This window comes from Corvus kubaryi, unplaced genomic scaffold (genome assembly GCF_017639235.1).
Source record: "Corvus kubaryi isolate FWS band 111438036 unplaced genomic scaffold, C.kubaryi_AGA036_p1.0 37334, whole genome shotgun sequence".
Taxonomy (NCBI): Eukaryota; Metazoa; Chordata; class Aves; order Passeriformes; family Corvidae; genus Corvus; species Corvus kubaryi.
This window is the reverse complement of record NW_024581108.1, coordinates 16793096-16813602: the sequence shown is the minus strand read 5'-3', so window position 1 is coordinate 16813602 and position 20507 is coordinate 16793096. Positions and strand designations below refer to the sequence as shown.

Below are 20507 nucleotides of genomic sequence, written 5' to 3'. Positions count from 1 at the left end.
TCCGACTTTTTGCCTTTAAACAAGGGAAGTTTGCTCTATCAGTGGTTGATTTCCCTGAGGGAGGAAATCCTGAAGAGGGTTATCAGGGAAAGAAAAGCTCTGGGCTCCACTTTCAAAGCAATGCCATGTATGAAGCATGCATCAATCCTGTTAGTACTGCTTATTATTTCACAATGGCGTGTCAGGAATTACAGGCACAGACTTTTCTAAGGACTCTTGCAGACCTTTATGCTCTCTCATCCTGAGTCAGGATTTTGTGGAATTATGTGCTAATAAAAGCTAATTTTACACATTAAATTGCATTCTTTGAAATTGCTCTTTTAATTGCTGATCTTTCCCTGACTTCTCCACAGATCTCTCCTAGCCTTCTCATTGTCGACTTTCTGCCAGGGAGCCCTCCGTGCCTCATCATTAGGACTAAAATCTGCCATCAGTTAACACACAGAGCTTGTAACTGGGAGCAGCCCCCTCCCTTGCACAGGAGCACAGACAGTAATAGACACTATAGTGGCAGCACCAAAGGGAGTTTTACCATGTATTTTAATGACTTGTGCTTGATTACATTTGCTAGATTGAACCAAAGTTCGTTTAGTAATTGGTATGATTCTTACAGGGTACACATTTGACATTCCTCCCTCATTAAGGAGCTCCAACAATGGCTGTTGCAACTTTCATCTCAAGGGTGACCCTCTCAGATACATATCCAGTCTTTTTCTTTTGATAAACCACCCAACCCGGCATTCATTAACACTTAACCATCTGCAGCCAGCCCCTCCTAGTACCTTCTCCCTTGCTTTGATGATATAATTAAAAGCCTTCTGTATTATCTCCCCCAGAGCAATAAGTCTAGGTGCATCAGCTCCTGCATTGTTTGTTATTTGATTCTCTCTGTATCAGCTGTTCCTTGGGACGGGCTCATTTTTCATATGCTGTAAAGATTAGTTGATGGAGTGGGAGATCAGAGGCATGAGACCAGAGTGTGGCTCTCGATATTAGTAACCAGATGCTCATTTGAAATGGTGATGGGATTTGCTGTTATCTGTTAGATTATTTGGTTCCTTTGCTTTTACCTGAAGATAAACTGGTTTAAGTACTAGTCAATGAAAATTAACATCATCTTTAGTGTCTTGTTATGATAGAGTACTCTTATCAGTCTGGTTTAGTGTGGCTATTCTCTCCTTGAGTCTGGTTTACAGAAATCACAGCTTTGTTTATGCATGTGCCCAAACTTGCCTGTTTGACCTTTGAAGCTGTGATTATAATATTAATCTATGGGACTATTCTGTTGCAAATCACTTAGGTGGTCTGTATTTCAGAGGATTTCATTGTGGGACCTCCCTCTTGTCCAGCATGATGTTCCATTATTGTTAGTATATTCTACGTTGAAAGCTAACTCAGACTGGTGTTTCAGTACATCTTGTTGTCTGGCTGCGTTTTGTGGGGGGTTTTTTGTGTGGGATGGAGGAGCTGAGATAGCACTGTGTTTCTATTTGTCCACTTGCACTGATTTTGTATAACTTAATAGCAAAGTTGCTTAGCTACAGAAAAACTTGGTACAATGCTTGCATGCAGATACAAACTTCAGCCCACAAATCCTCAGTGTCCTGTGGTGTAGCTAAATAGAGTTATTCCAGTTTGCAGGTGGGGAGACTGCATGTGTCAGAGCCACACAGACACTGGCGACAGAACCAGCATTTACTGAGGAGTTCCTGTTTTACACCCTTGCTTGATGCCTAGCCGCTGCAGCCTTCCCCTGCCTGGTGTTTAACAGGGGTATATGAAAGATCTTGAATAGGAAGAGAAAAAACAGGCATTCTGGCACTAAAGAAATTTTGTCTTGTTTGTCATCTTCAAGTTAAGAATTAGATTTTTTTCTCCCATTTTTGCCTCTCCTTCCCATGTTGCATCCATTTCTATATTTTTACATGTCTATTGCCTTGTTCCATTGTTTGTTAATTTTCCCAGTAAACGATTCTATTTGTTACATAAATACAAAGGAACCTTTCTCAGAGAAGATAGGAAATTTCTCCCTCTCATACATACGCAAAATATGGAAACTGTTCTCAGGATGCAGAGCAGGAGGGAATCTGGTGACTTCCAACTGCAAGATCTCATTAAAATTAGTGGATTCCCTATCCTCTTTGCATAAGGAACATTGCTGTTTGGGCTGCCTTCCACAGCAACATCTGGGCCACTGATAACATCAGTACTGGAGCATTTCTAGGTGAGCTCATGTTTAGTTATTGAAGTAATCTACTGAAAGTGCATATATCATTTTCTAGGACCACATACTTCACTGCAAAGTGTTGTGCTACTACTATAGGAGCTTTCCTTTGCAAATGGGACTTAAAGGATTTTGTTATAGTCAAAAATATGCATAGCTTGAATGGCATGCTTGAGAAATGCCACATAAGTCATGAAATGTTAAGACTTAAATACTTTAGTAGTTCAAGGCATTAATTGAGAAATGGACTGAAAAATGGCTTACTAGAACTGGACTGAAAAATGGCTTACTAGAACACCTGATGTTCTTGGTAGCTTTGGTGTTACTAAATATTTGTTGTGACAGTATTGGTTTACTATTTATATATTATATATGCATGCCCAATTTGTGAGTGATCCTTCTGCTGAGCTAACTACATAATAAAAGTATCATGATCACAAACATCTGACTTTAGCATGTTCTGGAATAAGCAAACTAAGTTGGATAGAGTACACTGATAAAATATGTTCATTCAAACTTAATTATGAAATTCTGACATCAAAGGAAGAAAAATGAATACAGAGACAATTTCAGGTGTGGAGTGAAATTTCTCTCCTTAATAGCCTCTGACTGTGAGTGCAGTTATGGATGTCTTGAACAGCTCAGCATAGTCCCTGCCTGTTGTTGTGTTTTGTCTTTTTAATCTGCAGGCTAAACACTCTTGTGGCTGTTCTGTTCTGAGAACTAGTGGCAAGTGTTCAGACAGCCAGAATGCTCTCAAATGAGGCCACAGATTTGTGGAAGGGAAAGTAATACTGGCCTAAAATATCTGGCTGGTTTGAGACAGGTTCCAAAAAGGATTTCCATTATCCAAGAACAGAGAAAACATAAAGAGAAGCAATAGAAGCAGTCAATGAGTCTTTATGATTTAAACTTTGTTCTTAAAATTTTGAAGCTACCAGAGATTCCTGAGGTTCTGAAATATTAACCTGCCACTGCTCTGAAAGCAGACTTCCCTGTTTGCCATTGTTTGTCTTAGGATGAGTGGGAGTTTTACTGATCTTTCCCACCTTACTGGGCTGGATAGCCAAATGCTTTGTAATTGAGCTGTGGCAATCATTTGTAATGTGTAGTGTAGGAAAGATGAGCAGACCCCATCTCCTTCCCCTCTTCCCCTCCAGGAAGTGTTGGAGAAAATACAGTAGTGTTGTTGTGTTTGCTAGCAGAACATGCCCAGCCTTGCATATATATTAAGGCAGGCACTTAGCCAGAAGCTTTGAATTATTGTACCCTGACATTACCCACTGTAACTTTTAGCACTCTGGGCCCATTACTTTGGCTTCCTGCCCAGTAATGTGCAATTTCCACTTACATGAGAAGATGTAGCAGGAGTAATGACTCCTTGGAAGAGGTGTTTTCTTTTGCAGCAAATCAGCCCAGGGCCAGCAGGTGTAACTTTATAGACACAGCCCTATAATGGCACCCTGAGCTCTTCTCTTCTGGCAGTCCAACAGTAGATGGAAAGGAACAGACCTTTGCACACTTGTCACTATCCCCTGACCTCATTGCAAAGACAAGCTCTTGTAAACAGCTATGCAAAAGCTCCATGATTTCCCTTTTTTATTCTTTTCCAGGCACCCCAGAATGCACATCAGAACAGGGCTGATGGATGCCCATCTCTACTGTCTGAAGAAATATGTGGTAGACTTCCTGGTAGAAAACAGGTAAGAAACCAAGCAACACACAAGGTAGTAGCAGGTGATTGCACTGACATATGCTTTACACCAGAGCTTTTAAAGGAAGATTTTCTTTTCATTAAATTAGCCAGCATAAAATAGAAATATAAAAGAATCCAGTTTTCAGAATATTTTAACTATACTAAAAGGAATGCCAAGCATTAGTCTGAGTTTCTTATTAGGATCTTTTCGAAAAAACAGAACAAAAACCAAAAAATCAACAAACCAGCATAAGTGAAAACTAACATTTTTGTCTCTTTTATGCATGCCTTCTTTTTCTAATGTATCTGTTCTTTTTGGCTGCTCATTTTACCAGGGCTTCCCCATTGTTAGGCTTGTGAATATATTTCTGACCTTTGATTTCCCCCACCACAGTCTGTTTTGGTCTTTGCAATCACCTTCTCTCTGCCCCTACACATCCACCACCACTGCAGGTGGGCTATCTCTGTAGCATCCTATGTTTTTAGCTTGTGATATTGCTCTGTCAAAACTCTGAGACCACCCACTGAGAGTAAGAAAAACATCCATTTATGGAAGTGGAGAAGGATCTTAGCTATAATATTTCATGAAACAGACAGAAAAACCCAACCCTGTTTGTCTTTAAAAAACAAACAAATGAACACTCCCCCTCACAGTAACTAGTTCAGTTTTGGAAGGATGTCCTGTTCCTAGACTTTTTATAGCCCTCTCATGTCCATTACATATACTGAATGCTCACTGAGTTCTCAAGAGCTTTTCTCCCCTTTTAAGTAAGATAAAAGATACAAGGGCTAAGTGTTGTGTTCATAGTACATTTTCTTAGCAGATAAACTGACATGTGAAAAAACATTGAGGGTGGGAGATTTATGTTAGTCTTGACCATATACAAATCTGGTGATACAGCTGGATACATGCTTCAAGGAGCTCTTCCAGAATAAGGGTCTGTGAGTGAGTTAAAAGTAAGTGGAAAATCTGTGTTAACCCCCAGGGCAATTTCTTACCATGCATAAGAATAAGGCTTATCTGATACTTTGACTAGTACATGGGGGCATTGTACAAGTTATTTTGGTTCCCACTTGTGTACAGAAACATACGTGAAAGGTGAGAAAGCTTCAGGAGCAGCAGATGCTTTAAACCTGGAATAAACCATTTATTCAGTGTATTTCAGAAAGTTGGTGAGGGTTTGGAATTCTTGTGCTTCCTGTGGTAGCATGAAGCAGTGTTTACACTTTTCTTTTGTCACAATACAGCACATACGACTATGTACATGAAATCCTAGCACGTAGTTTTGCTGGGATTAGACATTTCTGGAATATTAGACATTTCACACATTCAGTTATTTTTCTCTAGTACTTCATTTGGTTTTGAATTTAAATCTGTGGGACAAGGATGGTCTTTGTCAGATACGTCACTCAGAGAGGCCTCTGAGTTTAAACAGCAGTTACTTCAGATTTCGAGGCTTTATGCTATTTCAGTGGAAACTGGTGAGATCTTTGACTTTGTCAGTCAGGATTTTACCTTGTATTAACCTAAGCCAGTAGAGTGAAATTCTGCCCTCAGATCCCCATAGAACAAGTCTACTGACTTTTTGCGAGTACGACCCAGTGGGGTTTTTTGTTGTTTTCTATAGTGAGGTCATTCTCTGTCTTCACTATTTTTTGAAGCTGTGCTGCTTTTCTGTGACACTTCCATGACAAATAGATCATTACAGCAGCTAGGCAAAGTTTCTTAAGGCCTGATAGCAACATCTGGCTTACTAATGGTAGGTAGCTGCTTCATTCTCTTTTTTACACAAATGCTGCTTATTCAGTCAATTGAGAGAGTCAATTGCAAGTAATGTGCTTAACTGGCAAATCTGGGGAATGGGACTTTTGCCATGAGGAATAACTTCAGCTTTCAGACTTCTGGCACTGGTGGGCATTTGCAGCTTGTTTTTTTTCTCTGAGGAAGGGGAGGACAGTGCATACCCAAAGATCTCTCCATGTTTGGCAGCAGTATGCAAGACTTTTGAAAGACTCTGGGGATTTTTTTTTTGCCTCAAAAGTACTGACATCTACATAATTGTTTGGGTTTAAGGATTCTTCTTAATACTTTGGTTTTTAGTCCAGAGAGAACCTACAGTAAGATTTTGCCCTCTGCAATTCCGCACCAGGACTGGAGAAGCTCAGATGCCTTGTTTAAGTTGTGCGTGTTTAAAACTAACAGCAGGGACTGAAGTGAACAGTGAAGCTCTTGTACGGTGCCAGGAAGTACTGACACAGTGTACTTCCTCAATATTACAATATTTACATTGTGTTAATATTTTAACAGCGGGGTTTGATGGCAGGCAGAACACCTTTTTTCATTGTTTGTAGCTCAGTGAAGCATTTACATTTTTTCAAATGTTTTTTTGACATACAAAAATTGAAAAGATGTTACCCAGCAGTAAAAAATTCAGATGCTACAACTGGCTTTTGTAGAGGAAAATTATGATTACTCCCAGGTTGCAGCATTACATGAAAACTAATATGGTTATGCATATGGGACCTGTTTCTTCTTCAGTGACTCCCAGCTTAGCTGCAAAGATGTGGCAAGAATAAGCTCTGCCTGGGTGAATCTAGTTTGTTTATAGCTGTATCTGTAAGGGTAGATTGCATTCAGATTAATATATATGGTGTAGGTAAAGTGCAAAGTCACAGGCAACTAATATGAAAACAGGGAAAAGAGAACATGAAATGGCTAAACCTTGGTTCTAAGTATATAAATCTTGCTTTAGGATTTGGAACAACTTTGTTGTGTAGCAGCTTTGGAAAAAGGCTGAATATTCAGCTCCAAGATGAAGTCATGGTATCAAAGATTTTTTTCATCAGCTTTATCACTGCCTTGCTTTGTGGTACTAGACAGATCCTTTGATTTTTCTATGCACTTGTTTCCTCTTCTGGGTGGGATTGTTTGGAAAATAATCAGTATTTGTTTGGCAGCAGTGAGATTGTATGATGAGGGATGTTAGGAAAGGTCAAAATACTGTTTGGTAGCCTGTAACTCAGTTTGTAGTCCTTTAGTACATTTTTATGAACTATTTTTAAAGGCCTGAATTTATTATTATCCTGCCTGAAGTTTTATTGCACTATAGCAAATCAAATTCTTGAGTTTTAAAAGGCAGAACTTGCTAGTGCCTTTGAATAAAAGTCAGAGGAAATATTCTGTTTATTAGAACCCCCTCAAATATGTATGTCGAGACAAAAATAAAAAATACCATGCCTCTAATGTAATTTAAACCTGGGGAATTTATTTTTCAGGAATGAGACTGCTTTTTCTTTCCTCTCCTAGCAGGAAAAAATGAATTTTGGCAGTTAAATCTCTATCGATCATTCATCCACTAGTTCAGCACTGGATCCTAGTGAAATCAAGTGTGCAAGGGTTCTACCCTGTCCAAATCTACCAAGCTCAAACACTTATGGTTCCATGCTGGCTTGGGGAACAGCTGAAGAAATTCTTGCCCATAGCAGTTTCTTTCCTACAGCTGGAATTTGTTCCTTCTCTTCTTTCCACACTTCTGCTTCACCAGGCTAGGTTGATTAAAAAGTGCTCTTTAATCAGCTGCACTACACTGGCAGCCTCTGCACAGGGGTGCCAGTACAAGATTGGGAGCTCTGCCCTCGGATACCCAACACTGGTGACTTCTGTCACTGATCTGTCCACATGAGATTCACAAGAGGTCGCAGCCCATACCCTGCTACCAACTGGATTTATCCTGTCTGAGCAGGAGCTGTGACCTCAGTGTGAAGCAGCTCTTGTTTGGGCTGAATTTTCTGCTGGTGGTACCTAATCCTGGGGTTTATTTCAGCAGAGGCCTTTGGTTCTTCACCAGGTTCCTTTCTTCATCAGTGAAATTAGAGTTGCTGAGGTTGGTGTTTGGTAGAGATTGTGGAGTTGTATCACAACCTCCGCACAGGAGGGAAATCAGTTAAAAATACGAGCTCCTTGTATTTAGGTGAGAGCTTTCCTTTCCTCAGCATTTCCTCTTTCAGAGCAAAGCCAGCCTGGGGATCTCTTAGGTGCCGCACTTTGTGGCGTGGGAAGGCAGGCAAGCACAGGCTGTGCGTGCTGCTGGAGCTGCTCTGCCAGCACAGGGCAGGGATAGTTGAAGGTGAACACCTGCACCACATGATGAACTGCACAATATTGCTTTTCTTAAAGTGATCATTCCATGAGCTGAGCCAGCAGTGAGACAGAAGCAGAGGCTGTAGCTGGCTGGGGGCACGGCTCCACCCCACAGCTGGCGGGCCTCACACCCCTGGGGCCCTGGGGTGGCAGCCAGCACAGTAGCCAGTCCCTTTTTTGGCACTCTCCTGAGTGCTAGGTTGGAATCCTGCCTTGCTGCTGCATTCAGAGCAGATGGAAGAAGAGAGTCCTTATTCCCTTTCCCCCATGAAGTTCATGTGTAGCAGAGGGCAGGATGTGGGCCTGTGCCGTGTGAGCCCCGTGTGTTGCGCAGACATGCGCTGGTATTTCTTTGCTGTGTGCTGACAGTTGGCTTGCTAACAATCCCAGCAAAGCTGCTACCAGGAGAAATGTGATCAAAGGGAAGTTGCATGGTAGCTTGTGCTCTTTTTTTCCTGAGAATTTCTGAAGCTTTGGCTTGGTGAAGTAAGATACCTAATTTAAGGGAAGGCAGAGGGGAGATAAATACAGAGCAACCCCTTTCCTTGTAAAGTTTTAATATGAAAAATTCAAACTTGCTTTGGAAATTTAAATCTTGAAGATCTGTCTCTCTGTATATCCTGTGAATATGCTTAAGAACATACATAATAAGCATTTATAATATACGTATGCATGAATGGCATTGTGCCCAAAGTCAGTTGTGCAGGTACAGATGACAGCATTTGTTGTATTTGTAAGAATTCTACCATGCTTGCAGCTGAAACCTGTAGGCATATGGAGACTGCTGTTTTCACCCCTCATCAACGTAGACCAGAAGGTCCAAAGCCAGAGCAAGGCTGCCTAAAGGAAAGCAGTATGTGGTCCTAATCAATAAGGTCTCCAAAATAACTTTTCTCCAATTTCATCAGTGCAGAGCTTGTCAGCAATATACTAACCAAACCGTAGTTACAGGTTGAGCATTCAAACAGCTACGTTTAAAAATACTAACTTCGTAAATTGTAGCACTTGCCAGTTAATAAGTGCTGCAGCTGAGACTCCCTGTGCAACTTTTTACTTTTGTATTTCCCACATATTATGGTACGGCCTCAGTTATGTGACTTTGTACCTCCTTTTGGGTTTTTTTCCCCTCTGTGGCCATTGCTTCATTTATTACCTGAGATGTTTGCTGAAGGAGATACTGTTCAGTGTTGTACATAACTTCTGTAGTTCAGGTGAAGGCCACCAGCCTCATTCTCTGTTTAAACCTTGTTCTGAAAACAAGGTAAATACTTTCCTTTTGGAAAGGTAAAGGAAAATACATTCCTCTTGGCGCTCATCACTGATACTGTAATGCCCATTAACTGTCTTTTCAGCACCTCTACTAGTGAAGCAGTGGTTTTTCCCCTTCTGAAAGTGGGAAACCAGGGTACACAAGAGCTCAGGTTTGAAGCATCTTTGTCTTAAGTATGCCATTTTTCAATTCTTAACGTTTTACAGAGAGCTTATAATGTTGAAAAAATCGTTTCCGTTGATGATAGCTGTTGCAGGGTGATAATCAATGGCAACCTGCAGAAATTAGATTTATGCTCTGCATTCACCAGCATCCATAAAATCCTCTGACAGAAGGTAATTACCAAAAAAAAAAAAAATTTAAAAATCAGTTCTTCAGGCATCAGTCGTTTGCCTTACATCTTAGCAGTTCTTTTCTCCTCTTGCAGCTCTCTGCCTTGTACGTTTAACACACGTTCTAACAAATGAGGCAGTCATTCTTCTGCCTCATTACACAACAGTGATTCATCCCCAGGGCATAGTCCATCTTTGCATTGGGTGAAGAAGAGATTGACACTGGGAGAGGAAAAGTAGTCCTGTTCTTAAGGGTTGTATCATAATGCCCAAACTGTTACCATGATATTCTTTAAGTGTGTGTATATATATTTATGTATGTGACACTTCTAGAATTAATTAGTGAGTCTACTGTGACTCTTGCTAATGGAGTAGCTGTTATCAACATAGATTTATCACCTTTCAGGTCAGCCACCAGAAGGATATGGGATGCTCTAAACTTTAAAGAATATCCACCTCAGCATTTATAACCTTGGAGCATATACTCTGTTTCTCTGTGGAGCAATGCTCAAGCACTTCTATTACCTTGCAGAAAAGAGAGAATGGAGCATGCCCAAGGTAGAAGGACTTCTACCTTTTAGAAGTAAAAAAACCCAAAACAAACACTCTTCCAAGCATGTGCAAATAGTGTTTTTTTCAGACTTAGCCTGATGTAGTATGGGCACTTTTCCTGTTTACAAATGTAATGCCCAGACGAAAAGACAACCCTGTGCTGTGCCAAATTCCAAGCATGGAAGTGCAAGAGTTTTTCAGAGCAGATGAAATATTTTTAACATGGTCAAAACAAAGGGGTTTTTCCATAATTTTGTTCTTGGAAGTAGCTGAGACATTTTTGATGACGCTATCCAAAAAATAATCAGCTTCAGGGAAACACCTGGCATGTGTAATTTCAGCCAAAGCAGTTACACTTTGGCAGAGTTTACAAACAGATGAAGACAGAAACTTACAATAGGAAATTCTGGGCAATTTTCTTAAGGCACCCTAGTTGCACCACCTCTGAATGTTGGTCATCTCAGATTTGATAGAGGCAGATGCCACCGTGTATTTGCTTAGATGTTCTCTGTTCTCCACCAGTGTCGCATGCACTTTCTGGCATAAGATCTTCAGACTTCATTTCAAAAGACTGTGTAGGCATATGTGAAACAAAATTCCTCTTACACATTAGAACATTTCACATACTTTTAGGGTGTCCTTTCCCCTTTTTTTCTCCACCCCTCTTCCTCCTAAAAGCCAGGTAAAATTTTATTGTGTTTAGTAATGTGTTTTGCAAATCACCGTTTTGTCCAGAATCTAGCCCTTCTGAAGTTTGGGGTGTAGAAAAAGCCACAGTTTCCCTGGTAGAGTCGCTTGGGAAGTGGGCAGCTCTTCCTACGGCCAGAAGGATCATGTGTGGTACTGGAAAGGCAAGAACGATAAACAGCAGCACTGTGGTCACTTCAAAAGGTCTGAGTTAGCAATTCACAGTGCCTTATCCTGGGAATGCTGAGTGCTAACATCTTGCCTGCCGCCAGGGAAATCCACTTTCCCGGGGGAGCCCTCCCCTCGGGGTGCACCCCGTGAGAGTTGGAGCTGTAGCTAAGAAAACAAATCCGCTTTCTGCAGTTCTTCCAGCACTGGAGAGCTGCCTGCCAGAATTTGCCAGTAGAAACTCTTTTCTGAACTGAGAAAATTTGCAGTAAACTTTGTAGCCAAAGTCAGTATGATTTGTTTACAATGTTAAACACTGGGGTTTGGGTTGGTTTTTTGGGTTTTTTTTAACTGCTGAAATAAATAAGAGCAAATTGTGTGAGGTCATAGTGCTCTGTCTTTCCAAACTGCTTCAGCTGCAATCCCAGAGCACACTTCTTTGCTCAGTTCCCTTCTGCTGTGTCCAGAGAGCCTCTGCTGGGCCAGCACCAAGTGGGGAGAGGAAGGTTTGCTGTCTCAGTGCTGTGTTGGGAGATCTGTGGCCATGAAAAGAGCTGCAGCAGAGCTACCCTTCTCCCCCTCAATAAAGGGCAGGGTAGTGTGAGATCTTTGGAAACTGGAGGTGCGAGTGACTGGCTCTGGAGCTCCTGCTTGGATGGCTGTGTGCTATGCTGTACACAAAGGCCCCTGCAGGTTTATATTAAGGTGCTGCCCAGACTAAACCAGTGCATTTTTTCTTTTTCCCCTCTAAATGCCTTTTTATCATTCAGGCTGTCACCTGTGTTTCCTGGCAAGGGCTGCTGGCTGGGGGAGGTCTGGCAGAGCTGAACACCCAGCTTTGGTGGTCTTTGTGTGGCTGCCTGAAAGATGGCTTAAAACAGAACCTGCTCTGTGAATACCTGCGAGTTAACATGTGTCAGCCGTGTGGCTGGAAGGTTTCTCCTTTGCTGTAAAGAGAGATTTTATAATGAATACTTTCCTTGTGATTAAAACGGATAAATAAACAAATAGCTCTTACAGGAAGTATACTGTGTGAAGACAGGGCAAATAGATTGTAGCTTTCCAAACAAGGAAGAGAAAAAGGGGGAGGAAAAAAACCCACAATCAACCCAGCCCAAGTTCCTCCTTAGTGCATTTAATCTATTACAATGTGAAATGGCAATTCATCTTTCCCATTTCCTTTCCTTGTCAAACATATCCAGCTGTTGGAACCTTCCCTGCTCCCTCCTCGAAATGCCAGGATTTGAAATTTGTTGATGTCCCACTCCTCCAGGGTATCATTACTGTTATCATCTTTCCATGGTATCAATCAACCTTACTCGTGAAACCTCAGGGGGAAAAGCCCTAATGATCCAAACTAGATTTAAACACATTATGATTTTCAGCAAATGCCTTCTGTAAGAAATACAATTCCTTTTCCTGTTGGCAGACTATCTGAGAGTAGGCATGTCTTTAGATGTGCTAAATTGGAGCTGATCAACTTCATGAATAACTGCAAACCTTTCTGTGAGACCATCATACTCCATAGTGGCCACGTGCCTGAGATCCCAAAGTGTGCTTGGTCACAGCACAGTATTCTGTGCATCCAAGCTGCTCCTAGTGCAAATTTTTTCTAAGGTAAATGTTAAAATGTGTTAATTTTGTTCTCTAACTATGATTTACAGCATCATATGATGACCCTCTGGATTCTGTAAAAAAAGTTAATTTAGGGAGGTCATAAAAAACGTCATTCAGTTATAGAATCATAGAAATATTTAGACTGGGGAGGGATGTCTAGCAGAATCTAGTCCAATCTCCTGCTCAAGTAAGTCTAACTTTTATGTTTCTCGGGGGGGTTTTTTGCAGTTGAGTTTTGAAAATCTCTAAGGATGGAAACTGGGCCTTGTCCCAGGACTGCACCACTCACTGAAAAGTTGTTTTCTTTATGTCCCAACTGGAATTTCCCTTGTTGCAACTTGCATCTGTTGCCTCTTGCCCTCTCACTGTGCACCTCTTGGAAAAGTCTGGCTGTCTTCTATATCACTTCACTTGTGGTAGTGGAAAAGTGTCATCAGATTCCCTCAAAGCCTTCTCTTCTCAGGGCTGAACAAACCCAGCTCCCCCAGCTTTTCCTCCTGTGTCATGTGCTCTTGGCCCTCTTGGTGGCCTCAGCTGGGCTTGCTCTGATCTGATAATAAACATTAAAAATTGTTAACTATTTTTTTCCACTGTTTGATGCAGTTTCAGTTTCCTTGGGTAACCTTCAGCCAAGTTGACTTTTGTCTTCACACAAGATGTGAATTTGGAGCCAAGAAGAAATTTGTTTATCCATCTTTGTGTGCTTTTTTCCCCCTTTATTGTTTTTTCTTAAATCATTGCCACTTGGACAGTATCACCCTAAGCATTCTTTTTTCTGTACTCAGCACTACTTGCATGTAAGATAATCGTTTGGGTGAAGTTATTATCTTGCCTTGTTGAACATCTCACTGTGAGGATACAATCCTTATACTATGATATCATATCTATGTCTCTTGCAGTGGAAAACAGAATACCCTTGTATTCTCCATTCAGATGATCTGAATGTACAATTTTCAAGATAATGGTTTCCTTTCTACCCCTCTCTGTTTTGCTTCTAAATCGCTCTTCGTCCACAACACCTCAGTCACTGACACATCATTCTGAAATTCTGTGTCCCCTTTTACTGACAGGTTGAGTTTTGGGTAAACAGAGAAAAGAATTATTATTTTCCTAGTATTTCACATTTTCTTAAAGGTGTTTTTATTCTAGGTGTTAGCTCAGTGTTAAATTTCATTGTGCCTTAGCCAGGCAAGTGAAACATGAACAATAATATGTCTGTAACACTGTTGCTGACTTTATTATTGCATTGAATTATTGTGGTGGGAGACTTTTAAATTCCTGCATATAGATAGGACAATAAATGCTACCAGTGATGATAGGGCACACATGCATGAATAGAGTAGCTAAGTGTCTTCATTAAGTTAGTGAACCATCATTCAGTCAGTAATGGTACTCTGACTTCCATTCTGAATGTGATAAGGAGCCTAGAGCATGAGGTAAGGGTTGATCTTAGAACAATCTTGAACCAAAGAGGAGCAACTGTGAATTTCTTTACTTAAAGTGAAAAAACTAAAAAAAGGGGGAGTATAACATTTTAAATAGTCTATGGGAAATGCTGAATGCTGTCTTGTTAAGCTACTGGTTTTGAAGAAGTCGAAGAGGTGAATAGAGAGAAGGAGTGATATTTCCCCTAAATCAAAGATGCAGAGATGAAATGTAGCTCATGCAGCATTTTACACTGAACTTTTATGGATTAATACCATCTGGAAAGAACATTATAAATAAAAGCTGTCTCATGAAAAAGAGATGGGATTCATTGGCCAAAAAACTTTCAAAGTTCTTCAAGAAAGGATAAAGTGAAGACAAAAAAAAGTTTAGCCTTATCACAGACAGAAGATCATCTTGTGAACACCATGGTAAAAAGAACAGAGTTGTCCTACAGGGAGGGGTGGAGCAAGGATTAGCAATCAGTATAGAGGATAGGAATTAACTAAGGTAGAATGGTTGCTGGGGAGAAGGGTGTAGAAATGGTACTTGTATAGGTGAAAGCAGGATTGAATTACACACCAGAGCTTCCAGTTTATCTTCCAGACTTCTAAGAGAAATTAGTCAAATTGAGGTTACGTCCGTTTGATTGCAGACCACCAAACACAGTATCTGCATGGAGAAACAGCAAAGTCATGTGGGCATCTCCAGTGCCTGTAATGCAATACCAGTGGAGCGGGGTGGAAGAGGTTGCCCACGTGAAGCTACGGCCATGCCTCTATTTTCTGACAGTCACATGTTTTATAAGACAAGTCTGAAGTGATTAAATCTATTTTATCTAAATATATAATTACGCACCTAAAGTTTACATAATTCTTCAGTTTCTGGATACATGTCAGCCTTATCAAATGCATCACATATGTGTGTTTGTTTAGGCAAATTGTCAGAATTCCTCTGTTTCTTTTTCAGAAAAGGAGCCTAATTTCAAAGGCACTTAGAAAAATGTTGGTAACTCAGACACAGATGGCTGCAAAAGCGGAGGTGGGAGAGAAAGGGGAAAGATGAGTTCTGGCAAGGAACCACATTTGTTGCAGGTGCGCTTGTTTTAGAAGAATGGGATGCTGTCTGGGAGTGAATGAGATCCATTCCTCAGCAGCATGTACAACCTGCCAAACACCCTGGGTGGCCTCCGATGGCCTCAGAGACTTTTGGTCAGAAAGAAGTTCTAAAAATGTCTAAACTTGCTGGCATTCCCATGCAAAAGCTGCATTAGTCAGGAGCTGTGGGGTGTTCCTGGCTGTTTGGCAAGTGGGCAGAGTTAAGGTTACTTAGATGACCTGAGCTGAGTGTGCACATGCTTTCAAAGGATTTGAGTATGTAATTGAGGAGTTTTAATTTCTGTGGTCAATTTTTCAGAAAGCTGCCTTGTTTCCCAAAGGGCTTTTTGGCAGAAGTGGAAGTTAGATCCCTGCTCCTTTAACTGCATCCAGACTTGGTGGAACTTGAGAACAGCTTTTTATGTGGTTTGCATCCATACCATCCCTTTCATACTTTGATCTGGTTCCTCTCCGTGTTATAGTGTCTGTGACTGTCACTTGCGTGTCTTCTGCTTTCTCTCCATCATCTGGAATGGGGGGTTTTGGTGGTGATTCTGCAGTTTTGGGAAGTTATTCATAAACGTGAGCCTGCAAAGCAAAGCTGTGCAGCATTACTGGCTTGCTGTGTAATGGATTTTGAATGAGTCATGCACGTTCTTGTGAGCATTGGGAGTATGTTGCTGTCAGGCTTGAAGGTTTTAGTTAGAAAACAGTATGGAAAGACAAATGAAGCACAAATGCAGTCATGTGGAATTACCTTGTAGTAGAATATTTCTCAAAGTTTCCTTGTCTTCTCCCTAGGCTTTTAACTTCAAAAATAAGAGACACTGACAATTAATTAATATGAAGTTGTGGCAGGGTGTGAGAAATATATTTACTCTTTTTGTGGTCCAGATTTTGAGAGTGGAACAGGAGAAATAGAACATAGCAAGATTTAACAGATGTTCAATGCTGTGTGATGGGTGCTTCAGGTTATTGAATTAGGCACAATTAATTGCCTGATAGTTTATTGGCTTGCCTGGTTACTTTGGAGTTTTCCTTTATTATAATTGGTCTTGGGTACACCAGACAAAGGCAAAAGGATTATTGCAAGATGTAAGGGCAGAATTAGCCTTCTGCAGAGATGTGGCACACCCTAGAGATTTATCACTTGATTTTTTTTTTTCCTTTTGTATGCAGTCCTTCTCTGCTTTCTCCGCATTCTTAGCATGTCTCAGAAATTCCAGCATTTTTAGTAATGAATCAGTGAGAAGAAGGGGAAAAGTCCTGTAATTGCTTTTTCCATTGTGCTTGTTAAAACGGCGTTGTGGGAAATGGACCCAAACACTGTCTTTTAAGTGGTGTTGAGTCTGAGGCAGGTGGTATTAACTCAGGACTGCATTAACTCTTTTCAAATCTCTTTCCTGTTTCCTTGAGGAAACATGCCTGGTGTATATATGTGGCATGGGCTGTTTGCCTGCCTCTTGCATTGACATTTTAATTTGGTCCATGATATAAATATCATTTCCCTAATCCCCCTTGCCCTGACCCTGTTTTGTCTTTTCTTCAAAGTGAGTTGACTTTTTTTTCTTGAAGGAGGGGGGAGGAGGTGGGAATGGTGGCTGGCTGCTCTAGTTTGGAGCATTAAATGCTCAGGGAAAAAAATCTCAGAGTAACTCTTGTTTCTTTCTTTGTATTCACATGGAAATTTTTAATCTCCATCAAAGGATCAGGAGAAAATAACGTTGAGATTCAACAAGAGAGCTCCCAGCTTACATGGAATTTTTAAATGTTATTTGGCTTTATCCTTTAAACGATGAGAACCATGAACTATGTACCTACAGGGTTCAGAATTAACTTTTCTCTTTCTTCCAACACACCCTCTTTTTTTTTCTTCTTCTTCCCTCCCTTTTTCTTACATCTTTATTGTTCTGCATAAACATGCAACTCCTTTCTGGCCAAAACTCTAAGTTGCCTTAGGATTTGTTTAGTTGTATTTATGTATACATTTCTAACATTAATTATGAGCCCCAGTCTGAAATACAGCCTCATGTTCTTTTGATGTGATCTGAAGAATCTCTGTTGAAGGCCATGGAGCTAAGATCAGAACCCAAGTCCGTGTATGCTTGCATAGCTGTATAAGAGCTAACATTTGCCTGTTTTAAAAAAAAAAAAGATACAAATAGGTATAAAAGGGCTAATGATCTGCTTGTTTGTAGTGAGGAATCACAAACACTATCTGCACCTGTAGATTTAACTGATTGTGCTGACAGTGATAGCAAGGGAAACCCTCTGCAACTACCCAAGGAGGGTGGGTAACTGCAGATTTCACAGGTGGGTGCTGACAGCAACAGTAGATTTCATGGTTCATCACAGATTAATAAAACAGGGAGGATATTAAAATGCTAATACTCATTAATACTATTTTATGGTGTTTAACATGAAACATGGAAAATGAAAATGAATGACAGCCGGTAAATGGAACTGACAGTTGTGTTCAGGGTGTCCGAAGCTGGTGAGAATTAGCTGCAGGAAGCAAAAGCTGTGGATGCTCCTATTCCTGCTGTGGATAAAGCCAAACAGCACCTACAGCTACGTAGACTTGTGCAAGGTCACCTAAACTTAGATTCAAATAGACTCTTCTATTACTGTAGAATACTTTATGAGATTCTTTTCCTTACCATCGTTGGTCAGAGCCATTATTTTCCATGTCCTATGGCAGACAGAGTCTCCAGCAATACATATATCTAAGAGCAGAAATCCCAGCCCATTAAAGCATAATTGTGAAATCCTTTTTTGTCTTTTTTTAAGGGGTCAGTATTAGTTTTTATCCCCCAAAACTCTTCTTGTGTTTCAGTTGGCCACATTGTTCTTCATTTCTTGCTGAAGTTTCAATAATCTTCATCCCAGAGGCAGTTGCATTTCAGCAACAAGTAAAAGTTGGCCCTCTGTGGGCCATAATGTAATGTAATATAATATAACATACATAGATACAAACTTAGTTCTGCCATGTTGTAGACTGTTTTAAGTTTATTTATGGTTAAAAGTCTCTGAAAACGTCTGCATAGCTGTGTGTAAATATTAAGCTTTTTGACCTAGGGTGTTTTCACCTAATGTTCTTTCACAAGTAAAACTTTTTAATTTAGCATGAACCTTATCTGTGCCTTTACTGAGATGCAAAAATCCCAGAAATACTGGGAATATATAAAGTGCACAGGGACCAGGGATATAGGGGTTCTAAAGATGTCGTTATTTCTTGCTGGTAATAACAGTACTTGGTAAAATAACAGTTGTCGGACCAAGTAGACATTTTTGCACCTTAATGTTTTAGGTTTAAAATAAAATTAACCTTGAATATTTTAGGTTTATAATACCTGGGTCTGAGTCTGCAATCTGCATGGCTGACTGCGAGTGGCTGATGTGTGCTCTAAGCTTTTAGGTACATTTAATACTGAATTTTCCAGGAGGTTCTTTTGCTTTTAAAATATTTCATCTTCACTTGAATTCCCAGGTTTTTTCTTGCACTTGCACTATGAATTTCAACTGCCCAATTGTCTTCGTTTCCCCCACTTATGCACCATCTCTTGCTACATGTCCTGTAGTTGTGACCTGCTGCGTGAATGGCAGATTCCATGCCAGAGATACTACTTCTTTTTGCATGCTTAAAATGTGATCAGTATCAACCCCTTTCAAAATTGCTGCCAACTCTTGTTCTCAGGATACTGGAGCCGCATAAGGTACTTCAGGGACTAGTGTGTCCCCCTCTCTTCATTTACAAGCAGACATCTAACAACACTCTCCATCTTTGGTGGTTTCCTTGAAAACCTGCTACTTTCTGTTGAGGTGAAAACAGATAGAACTTCAAATATCAAAGTTTAGGAAAGGAAAAGTCATGAAAAAGGGCCTGTCACTTGGGCTAGATTTTATGAAAACATATTTATTTTGGCAAATGTATCTCAAAGGCAGGTTCATGTTTATGCTCCTCACCGTCTGGAGTTTGCTGTGAGGTGTCAAGAGCATGCTTACTCCACATTGGCTTAGAATTGGATTTCTGCCAAAATTCTGTGTGCCCTCCTCTCCTTCCTCTCACCCCTTTACTTTCTTTCTCCTGGTTGTAGCAGATTTTTCCTTCTGTCGATCTCAGTGCATATTTCATTTTCACTTCTCGGCACTGACAGAAACAACGAGCTTTAGAAACCAGGGGGCTCCAAGTTTTAAAACGTGAAGAGAATAAAAAAAAGATGCTTTCTTCAGCTTATAGGGTTTTACATTTATTTCTTCTTAATATAGGCACGTGAAGTTCGGAATTTGATTCTAAGGATTTTAAACACACTAGACCAGAAACCTTTCGGTTTGTCTTCTTCTGTATCTAGGTTACAGGCCAGTTGGTTCTTCCAAACTCCTGCTAATTTTTCTCTCTCTCTTGATGAAGGGTCTTCAGTCCCTCTGCATCTCTTTTGATTTAAATTCCTTTCCTAGTTCCAGCCAGATGTTTGGTTTCCCCCGCTGTTGACAGTCAGATAATAGTCTCATGCTATCAGTTCGTATATCTACATTTGCAAGATCTGTTGCAAAAAAATTCCCAAATCTTTCTCACAGAGGGCCTTACTGTGTATTTTTACTACTTTCCAAAGGCAAATTCCTTTAATGTCACATATAAATTGCTTCAACAGCAAGCAGAGGCAAACCTTCCTGGTTTTCCTTTTCCAGTAAGAAGGGTGTGTTTCTGAGCCACATCTTATGGATGACCCAGAGATTTGCTCCACCTTTGGCAAAGGAATGTGGCTAGCACTTCAGAGAATAGCAGGAAAGCTTCAGGAGTTTGGCCAAGAAAGATTAAACCATCAAAAACCAGGCAAAACTGCAAAACTTTGTCTTTTCCCCTTTCCACTGCTTTCATTTCCTACCGTGTTGTGTTGTCCTCTGCATCAGACTATTTAAGACTGCCAAATACTTGGGTATTTTATAGGTAATATATCTTATAAATGCCATAGCCAGCCTCTGAGGGAAACAGAGGATTGTCGGTTTTGGATGAAGTATAAAACCCAAGCAGGAAATCATTGCTGAATGGCACAGCTGCAGGCAAACACTGTGAGCTAGTAAACTGCCCATCTGCACAGCCACACGTGTGTGGGAGCGCGGGGCCGGCGCGGCCGCGGCAGAGCGCGCCTGTAAGTGGTTAGCAGGCAGAAATTTGGTGATTAAAGAATGAAGTGTTTTGCTTTGTTAGTTCCTGAAATACAGCTATCTGAAGGCGATTATAATCTTATTTTTAAGCAGGAGGAGAGACTAAAGACTAAGCTTTTCCTTGTCCGTAAT

General features: G+C 40.6%; 1 protein-coding gene across 1 annotated transcript in view; it reads left to right on the top strand.

Annotated features, from left to right (window-relative positions):
* The window catches only part of EIF2B3 (eukaryotic translation initiation factor 2B subunit gamma), a 98430-nt gene that overhangs the window by 45961 nt on the left and 31962 nt on the right, over positions 1-20507 (top strand). The window contains exon 5 of the mRNA XM_042030553.1: positions 3838-3927. Within this exon, the coding sequence (XP_041886487.1) occupies positions 3838-3927 (90 nt within the window). The remainder of the gene's footprint in view (positions 1-3837; positions 3928-20507) is intronic.